Source organism: Temnothorax curvispinosus, unplaced genomic scaffold, assembly GCF_003070985.1.
Source record: "Temnothorax curvispinosus isolate PA1 unplaced genomic scaffold, ASM307098v1 QBEX01012277.1, whole genome shotgun sequence".
NCBI classification, from domain to species: Eukaryota; Metazoa; Arthropoda; class Insecta; order Hymenoptera; family Formicidae; genus Temnothorax; species Temnothorax curvispinosus.
This window is the reverse complement of record NW_020222057.1, coordinates 11,163-21,464: the sequence shown is the minus strand read 5'-3', so window position 1 is coordinate 21,464 and position 10,302 is coordinate 11,163. Positions and strand designations below refer to the sequence as shown.

Sequence of the window (10,302 nt, the reverse complement as noted above, 5' to 3'; positions counted from 1 at the left end):
CTTTCAAACAGGCCCATGATAGTCGACTGGGCTGTTCCTAAAACAAAATTTTCTGAAAACAGTGAAGACGTGAAACCAGAAATCAAAACTGAGCCTGTTGACGACGATGAAGTACATGATGCTACAGAAATAAAAGCATCTCACAGCAGTGAGAATGAAGTTAATGACTCGGATGCTGAATCAGATAGGTATCTAAAAGTTTTAATTGTGTTAGAATGTAAATGAATATTATTTAATATATATTTCTCAAAATATTTGTTTCAATTTTGTTTTCTTTTTTTAAATACTTTTATAATTTAATTCCAGAGAAGTTTCAATACTTACGGACAGTATAAAAGTCGAGGACGAAACCGATGAAGAGGAAAAAATGCATGAAGCAGAGGATACTGACAATGGAGATGAAAGTGATGACAGTAATGATGATAATGACGTCGATGATAAATCGATTATTAAGAAGGAAGAAGATAGTGACGAGGAAGAGACTCGTTCCGAATCTGCGAAACGTCCAAATCGAGTGTCTAATGATGTCAGTGAAGGAAAAACAGTTTTTCTAAAGAACGTACCGTTCTCTGTTAAAAATGAGGAACTTAAAAAGTGCATGGAGCAATTTGGGCCTGTCTATTATGCTCTCGTGTGCATTGATCCTCTGACCGAGTATTCTAGAGGCACCGCATTTGTTAAATTTCAGGTAAGAGTCGCTAATTTATCTTCGGATATTCTAAATCCTTTTACGGCTTAGTCTTGTTTGTCAATATTATGATTACATGGGAAACGTTTTATTGTAGCATGTTGAAGATGCCGAAAAATGTTTGTCAGCTGGCACTGAGTTACGTTTGCGTGGTCAAATACTCGATACTCACAAAGCACTACACAGAAAAGAAGTTGAAGATAAAAAGAATTTAAAGGAAAACAGGATGAAAGACTCTAGGAATTTGTATCTCATTAAGGAAGGAGGTAATGATCTGACTGCAAAATATTGTTATGTTACGTATGGCAATTTTAACATCGCCGTTGTTGATTTGCAGTTGTGCTGGCCAAAAGTCCAGCTGCGGCGGAAGTATCAGTATCCGACATGGAAAAACGTCTGAAATTAGAGAAATGGAAATCACAGATGTTGCGTAACTTGAATATGTTCGTATCGCGGGTGCGGCTAGCTGTTCATAACTTACCTCTCAATTTCGATGATGCAAAACTTAGACAGTTATTTAAAAATCACAGCGGTTCTAAAGCTATAATTAAAGAGGTAATTTTATTCAAAATAATAAAAGTGTCACTTCTCTAATTGTATGTGAAATTATATAGGCGTTAATTTTATTTAAAATTTTTAGGCGCGAGTTATGCGTGATTTGAAAAATGTTGACGCGACTGGGAAAGGAAAGTCGAAGGAGTATGGTTTTGTTACGTTTACCACTCACGAAGACGCGCTTAAAGCTTTGAGAAGTATAAACAACAATCCAAATATATTCTCCAAAAGCAGAGTAAGATTATAAATTTATTTTGATTATTAATTATTGTTTTCTTTTTATATATGAGTTTTTAAATTTGATATAGAGACCTATAGTCGGATTCTCGATAGAGAATCGTATCTTGGTAAACGCGAAGGAGAGAAGAGTTCAGAAAAGTCGCGAGAACAATCCCTTGTGGCCTGGAAATAAAAATAAGAGGAAGAATGAAGACACCAAGAAGGAAGTTTCGGCTAAACGAGTTAAAGTCAGGAAATTAAATGATCCAGATGATAAACCGTATGCGGGCACGACCGGTAAATTAGGCCAGGATAAATTAAGATCGAATTTCAATCTCAAGTCACAAGCCGAATTACATACGCGGGCTGTGAAGAAGCAGAAGAAAATGAGTAAAACGATTAAGCAATTGGACATTGTGAAGAAAGAGAAGGCAAAGAATAAGCAAGACAATATGCCAGTAAGATATATATTAATTTCTTATGTATTTCATCGTATCTTATATTTAATTTTAATTTTTCAAGCTTCAATTATATCGAACTTGTTAATTTATTTCTTCATTTCTTTTTCTTTATAACACATTTCTAATGTTATTTTTTTTCTAGGTAAAACAAACAAAGAAATTTGATGCAGATGATGCAAACTTCAATAAGCTTCTAAATAATTATAGAAATAAGTTGAAAGGAATTAATTTGAAAAAATCGAAATGGTACGAATCCTCGAGTGGATCTTAATATGTAGTAAAATGAAATGAATTTAATAATATTTAAGAATGATACGAATATATGATTATTTAGCATATATTCGTATTATTGTATGTATTGTCGTTTTTGTAATATACGAGTTAAAAGAATGATTAGAAATTTTCCCTTTACTGTTAACTAATCATTAACTTTTCAATTCCTATTACCTTGACCAACATTACATTTTCTTGTTAAAATGGAATAATTATGAGATTTACATGTATTTTATGTCTTCCTCTTTTTCAAGTGTATTCGCAGTTGTATTCGCAGATACCTGCCTGTTACCACAATATTACCCCTTCTTGTATTCGCTCTCCCACTTTCGAGCGGTTTTCTGTCAAACATATTTCAATATCAAAGACTTCAGCGCGATGCATGGCAAAGACGGTCTCAGTCAGATCGTAGTTTTTTTCGTGTCAACGTGTCGTAAAAGAGGTAAGATCTTTACAAATAAATTTCAAACTCTACAAACTGTCTATAATGGATAAACGTATAATTGTATGTAAGTTGGTTATATGCGGTCACATATTTAATCCAGCAAATTCGTAAACGCAAAATCGAGATTTGCTTAATGATTTGTGTGATTATTTGATCTTAATTTTAATGTGATAAAAGGCTCTTTTGCTTAGGAAAAGTAAAGTAATAAAAAAAATTTTTAAATAGAAAAGGATAAAATATTGAAAAGAATTGGAAAAAAATTCAATTTTTGATTTAGTTATGTAATTAAAACAGGTTTTTTATATATCCTTCTATTGTGACAAATTTCTAAAAGAACTTACATTTAACAGTTTTAGTTTTTTTAAATTAATTTTCTAATCTTTTAGTATATAATAAGTTTGGTCTTTTTATAATTCTTTATCGATTTATATAAAAAAATTTAATAGAAATATTATTTTAGTAGAATATTTATTACTTCAAAATGTCATCTTATTTAATAAAAATTTTACGTTAACAAACATAAGTTTTTCTTTACATTTTTTTAAAAGAAATATAATATAATATTTGATACGTGTGTATGTGTATATTTTAATATAATTAAAATATTACATTATTATAAAATATAGGTAATGCATGAAATATATATGGTATTTAAAAAAAGTGTGCAATTTACGATGTGCTGTTACATACTTTTTTAAATGCAATTATATATTTTTTTACATTCACTATTTTATCTTATTATATCGTGCATAAAATTAAATCATCAAGAATTAAATATTATATCATAAAATTAAATATTTAATTCTACTTAACCGATTCACTGGTAACGCGAAATCAACGTTTTGTGCCAAAACTGGTAAGACCTAATAATTATGATTTGTAATCAGCGACCCAAATAGCATGGGTGTACCAAGAAAAAATATTCAAATCCGTTAAAAATTGGAAGAAATATTCGCATTGTATGCGTCATTACCAGTTGTGGCACTTTTTTTTTCCGCGCATATATACGTCATTACCAGTGAACTGGTTAATATGTAAATATTGAATATTAAATATTTAATTTTAATTTTAAATATTGACATTTTATATTTTACGTAAAAATTCTATATTTTATATAAAAATGTGTTAAACAGAGAATAAAATATTTCATAAGCTGTTGATGTTTTGATAGTTTTATTATTTACATGCAGAATGACTAGGGGAATCGTATCGTAGAAAAATAACATAGTACAACTAGAAAATATTAATAATCATATTTCACGATATAAATACACATGATATAAAAAATTTGATTTACGTGCATTATATTTAATCCAACGTTATATTTTTCTTTTCGAAAATTATGAAACTCCCACTTGAAGAATTTTTCTTAAAATAAGTACAATTGAATTATGCGTAGAGTGTGCAATTAAAACAGCATATTTTTTTTTTATTCTGATTGCGTCTTTGATAATACACCGCCGCGAATGCGTTTTCGTGACATGCATCATTAACCGCCCGCTTAAATTGCAACTGTGACGATCTATGGGAAAGTTACGACAATCTACGGTGTAGCGAATGCATCGCAAGTAGGAATTGCGAATTTCACAGTTGATGGTTTACCAACTTTGCGATTTCTCTTGAAATTGTCATATTACTCGTAAGATCTTCGTAATATTTTTTTTATTTTAGCATTCTATTTTAATAAATATATTCAGTTAGTTACATAATTTCACGTTTTTTTAAGAGAAAAAAGTTTGACATTTTCACACAGATATCTGTATTTTATTGCCATTTCAGATACGTTTAAAAATAAAACTGCCTTTTAAAATCGCTTTTACTTTTTTTGTACGATGTATCGTTGGAGTTGAGTGAAATTAATAAAGCATATGTCAATTATTAAATATGAGATTTTTAACATAAATCTATGTTTGCTTTTTGTTTTTCCATTTTAATTCGTATTTAAAATATTTTTGGCTTTGTAATACATTAAATTTTTTATTTGTAAATATGATTTATTATTTGTTTTCGGGTTTTTTAATACAACTATGAAATTTTGGGTTTTTAAAAATATTTTATTACTTATTTCGGAAGAAATGATAATATTAAGAATGATGATATTAAGAGAGATGACTTATATAAAAAATTGATATAAGAGCTCCATTAATAATAATTTTTGATATTGATAAATAAATAAATATCTTCAATAAGACCGTATATCTTTTGATTTCTTGAAAAATTCATCGAGACGATTACAGACATTATATAACTGTCCAAATCCAACTACTTAAGAGTTACTAAAATTGATATAAACGAAAGATTTGTGCAGCTTTAGAAAGTATAAAATATTTATGTAATAAATTTGCAATGCATGCAGCTCTAGAAAGTATAGAATATTCACGAAATGAATTCAGAAACATAAAATGTCACTTTCTGCCTGAGTTATAGACTAGGCTTGATTCAATTGGAATCCGCCCACTTTTGCGAAAATGTTCGAAATTAGCGTTTTACGCTCAAATGCGTCTAATAACAAGGGATACACCTGTTATCTTACCGCGTAAGAATGTTGCATTACATTTCGCTTATTATGTCATGTATTGCTGATTGCACTCGCTATGCAGAACCGGTTGCCTGGTTTATGGCGCAAAATTTGCGTGCAAAATATCTGAAGTCTAAACGAGGATGTGAAGAATGCTTTTAAATCGATACAGTCAGTTTTCTTGAATAAAATCTATATTGCACGTAATTATTAACTGTTTAAAACAAAATGTAAAAAAAAAAATAAAAAGTAAAGTTGAAGAAATATAATAAAAGATATGATAATATTCTATTTAATGAAAATATATAGTGGAAAATATATTCTTGTTAAGAATAATATTTGTAAGATTTTCAGATATAAATGAAAATTTAGGTAATTTTTATGCACGCTATAAATATATAAATAAATATTGATTTTACTGTTAGCCGCAGCGTAATATTAGGAGAAAGAAATTAATTTTACTTTTCAGATATCTTCCTTGAACTCTGTACTTAACTCGTACTGACTTTCTTAACGTACATGCTACGATAATTACGGTTCCGCTCGATAAACATTATTAGCCTATATAAGTGGCTATTTTACAATTATTTTTTATTCCACAGGCCACAAATGACCACGTTGAGACAACACGCGAGGCGGCTGTTGCGTCGATTCGTCAGAATCGACAAGAAAACCGACAGAGCATTGGACACGCTAGCTATCGAGGGACAGGGTTTGTTACGACATCGCCCGTACTCGGAGATCCCAGGACCTAAGCCAATTCCCTTGCTAGGCAACACTTGGCGATTTCTACCTTACATAGGTACAAAGCAATTTTTCGGAAGCGGACAGTACATGATCATGCCATAAATTTTGTCTCTCCTGAGAAAAAATAATTTTTTTAATGGGTAAAATAAAAAAGCAGTGTGAAAGTATGCATATTTTATTAAATTGACTTAATTGTAAAAAAATGTTCACTTTTTCAGTTTATACTCCAAACGGTCGGGTTTCAAACTCTCGCAGCGTGCGGAGTTTCGACGCTTCACCAGGTCGGTCTTGAGTGTCGATATTTCGGTGAAGCTCAAAAAAATTTGTTCTTCTAAATTTTAAGAGCTTATTCTAAGTCTCACCGAAATATCGGGATTTTAAAAAAATAATTGATGAAGGTAATGTCGATATTGAGGTTTCACGTGTTCTGTGAGTTTGAAGACCGATTGTTTGAAAAAATTTGAAATAAGATAAAAAGGGGACATTTTTAATAGTTATAATTATTTCTGTTTTGTAACTGATCGATTCAGTAAAACGAGTACATATTTCACGCTGCTTCTTATTTTAGTTATGAAATAAATCTATTTTTCTTAGAAACAGAGTTTATGGCACGACTATTACAGAGTCATAAACTCGATCCGTTGCTGTTGAAAACTTTTAGCACGTATTCCCGTCTACGGTAAGTTTTTACAGAAATCGAAATGAGCTAAAGTTATTTACGGCTCGGCAGTTTTTATGATAACTAAAATGGTCCGTCGAAAAACAGAGATAGAGAAGTGAAAGCGCGTCAATGTGTCCTAAGTGAAGATGATAATTATGAAAAGAATCTACTAATAAAAGTAGAAGAGGAAGAAGGGTGAGGAAAAGAGAGGAGAATTTTAGCACCTTCGATTCGCCGTGTGTACACATTATCGTTTGTGGTCACTAATCAAATTTTTCAGTAATTTCAAAAACGTACTTTTTCGTTTACATAATTGTACATACAGTTCACCTGCCTTAATTTAATTCTCATCTTCTTCGTTGAGAGAGACAGTTTCAAGAGAACGTAGCACAGTGGTTTTCTCCCATAACTCGAAGAACAAAGAGAATTCGAAAAGAATCGATGATTTATATATTGTGAAGTATTTTTATAAATACAAACATCACCAGACATCATTAATGTACCTGATTATATCTTTATTTATTTAATATTTTGTTGCTCACATAATTTGCCTGAAGTGTTTTCTAGAAATGAGTTGATGCCACAAATCTTTAAAGTGAGAATATATTTGAAGATATTTTATTAACGAGAAATGCCATGTACAAAGTGTCCCATTTTAATTTCAATATCTGTATATATTACTGAAAATTTCTTGACATTTTTTTATTACTCATCTTTGAATTCATTATATTAAATTCTCTATATGTAATTCTTTACATAATATTTAATATATTAAAAGTATGCGTTACATTTTTTAAATAGAAAATCTAAAGAATAAAAGTGAATAAGCAATTTAAATAAAGTATTATTTCAAGAATGTCCAATGGGAATTTCATCAATGTCTTAAATCTTGATTTGAATATTGTTGCGGAATGCTATTTATTTATTCTCGCATCGATAAACTCAAAACTCACAAATAATTTATTCCGTTATTTCGAAATCTTGCGATGTGAAAGGATACACGTGTGCTCCTCCGACACTTCCCGCACGCGGCCTTCTCTCGGTACCTCACATACATTTGTTTTGTACACGCGTGTTAGAACCGAATTAGGTCATTAGAATCCATAAACATGCCCAAAGGTAAAGATTTAGTCTGTTGACCTACTAACACAGGTAAATTCGGTGTATGTATGTGAGGTCATACCGATGGATGTAATATGTAACGTTACAGTCAGTCTTACAATAGCGAGCGCTCAGTAAACTTCTGTCAATACGAAATAAAGATTCTTAAACTCTATCGGTCGTTCACGTCTTGTTCGTGTGTCTGTCGACCTTCCGTTGACTGAGTCCAGCCTATCTACCACGATCCACTACATTACGAGCATTCTCCAACAAATATTGTTTCTTTTACCTTTCTTTTAGAACTACTCAATAGAGCGATAAAATCATTTCATATTGTAATTAATGGTTTTCCTTTTCAAATTTATTCAAAGCATTAAGATGTGTAAATACCGGTCTGTTTGCGTAGCGTTGATGAAATTGCTAACGAACCGCATCGCAAATATTGTTGACTTCGCGTAACGAGTATTTGCCTGGAAAACATTTTACTTAAAAATTGTAAGAATACACACAGCAATACATATATGTATATATACATACATCAAATATTAAAAGAGTCACGTGTACTTTTCGCAATCAGATACATTTATTTATATAGCAGCCACATAATTTTGAAAACAAATGTTCCACGAATAGATTATCAAAATAGAAAATAATATGAAGAAATAAAAAATAAAAGATCGATCGCTTTTAAAATACAACTTTTAAGTATCTGAAATATTTTTGTCTGCCGAGTTTAGTCTTCGAAATATTCGGCTAAACTGTTTAAAAATGAGACATTTTGTATAAATAAAAAATTACATTTCAGGAAACTTCGATATACAGACGATAGACAAGCTGTCAAGAAGACTGCACGCCCAGTATGGCAATATCGTAAAGATAGAAGGCCTTTTAGGTAGGCCCGACATGGTGTTCGTGTACGATGCAGATGAAATTGAGCGAATTTTTCGGCGGGAAGAAAAAATGCCCTATCGACCTTCCATGCCGTCGCTCGATTACTACAAGCATGTACTGCGAAAGGATTTCTTTCAGGATAATCCGGGTGTCATTGCCGTGTAAGTCGTATTTTAAATCTACGCCCTCAGAATTATTTTTATCGCAATATTAAGATAAGGCATTTAAAAATATAATAAAATAGATAGTGTATGATTTTGCGTATATAATTAAAATTTTAAGCGAGATGAGCCATAATGTTTCTTCAAATAACGGTTGAAAAAAAGAATGTTAAAGACTTGTTATTACTTTTTTATATAAAGATTTTTTTGCTTTTTTATACACAATTTAAAATATTTGCAAAAATAGAATTTTTTTAAAAAATGAAAAATACACTATTTTTGGATTTTACGCTATTGTTGGAATATTTAGAAACATGATTCACATAAACTTTATTTACATAAAGATATTAATGTATGTAAAGATATCAATTTATGAGATGCTGAAAAACATCAGAATTCTGATTTATTTTTTTAGTAGCAAAAAATGAAAATTTTTAGCAATAAATTTTATTAAATACGTATTAAATTACATATTATGATTAATAAAATATCGCAGTTTATCAAAAGATAAATTTAGAATTCTGTTTATTTTAAAAATAAATTATTTTACGTTTTTATCTCTTTGTAAAACATGTAATTTATATAAAATAATTTATTTTGACATACAATTGAATGCAATTTCATGCATCTATTAAATATAACAGCTGAAATGCGTTCTTAATCTATAATAAGGCAAAAATGTTTCGTTTACCTTCCAAACACTTTCGTTTTGCGAGCGTTGTTAAGTTTCTAATGCTCGACGCTCTCAAGGTGAATCGTTCTTCATTTGACAGGTGGAAGAATGGCAGCCGTTTATACAACCTTGATTCATCTCTTCTCTCTATGTTGCAGCCACGGTGAGAGTTGGTATAATTTCCGGAGCAAGGTGCAGCATGTGATGCTGCAGCCGCGAATCGCGAGAATGTATATCAGCGCGATCGAAGAAGCGAGCATGGCACTCCTTCACAGGTTCGCCGAATTTTATTATTACTTCGTAAACGCCGTCTTTAGCGCAAACAATGATACCTGACCTTTTTCGAGTCTTCTTATTTCTAGCTTTCGCCATTTGCCCGCCTACTCAACTATGCGTTTCGCGTCCTACTTTAACTATTATAAAGCGACTTATTCCCTCTTATTTTGTAGAATAGCAAAGATACGGGATCGGAAGTACGAGGTGCCTGCCAACTTTCTCAATGAGATGCACAAATGGTCTTTAGAATGTAAGTAAGGGGATAGAATGTAAACAGTGGAAATGAATTAACAAATGTCAATCTTTGGGCTCTTTCCGAGATTAATGCTGCATCTGGAGAATTTATCTCTGAAATAAAGTTTATAGAAAGTTTTAGGGAATAAAATCTTCGAATTGTGTACAAGGAAGATAGTGAAAGTTTGTGGAATAAGATTACAATTAAGTAAAAAATAAAAAATTATTTTTGCATTTTCTTAAAAAAGAAAAATTATTGTTAATTTTCCAAAAGGCCCAATAATTTTTACGCATTGAAAAATTATTTGTAGAACATAACAAATAATAAATAAATTTGCATAAATTCGCATAAAAATGTAGATAAATGAATTTAATAAGTAATTTTATTGTTGACAGCTA

General features: G+C 30.7%; 2 protein-coding genes across 2 annotated transcripts in view; both read left to right on the top strand.

Moving 5' to 3' along the window:
- The first annotated feature begins 6 nt into the window (after positions 1 to 6).
- On the top strand, positions 7 to 2,273 carry LOC112462344 (RNA-binding protein 28-like). The gene is made up of 7 exons (XM_025028068.1): positions 7 to 188; positions 307 to 688; positions 786 to 954; positions 1,026 to 1,243; positions 1,329 to 1,478; positions 1,552 to 1,920; positions 2,066 to 2,273. The coding sequence occupies exons 1-7, from the start codon at positions 16 to 18 to the stop codon at positions 2,192 to 2,194; spliced, it is 1,590 nt and encodes a 529-aa protein (XP_024883836.1). The 5' UTR covers positions 7 to 15; the 3' UTR covers positions 2,195 to 2,273.
- A 131-nt stretch (positions 2,274 to 2,404) lies between these two features.
- LOC112462345 (probable cytochrome P450 49a1) overlaps positions 2,405 to 10,302 on the top strand; it is an 11,646-nt gene continuing 3,748 nt past the window's right edge. The window contains exons 1-5 of the mRNA XM_025028069.1: positions 2,405 to 2,638; positions 5,762 to 5,961; positions 8,474 to 8,720; positions 9,552 to 9,668; positions 9,843 to 9,919. Coding sequence (XP_024883837.1) covers positions 5,769 to 5,961; positions 8,474 to 8,720; positions 9,552 to 9,668; positions 9,843 to 9,919 — 634 coding nt within the window. The 5' untranslated portion in view covers positions 2,405 to 2,638; positions 5,762 to 5,768. The remainder of the gene's footprint in view (positions 2,639 to 5,761; positions 5,962 to 8,473; positions 8,721 to 9,551; positions 9,669 to 9,842; positions 9,920 to 10,302) is intronic.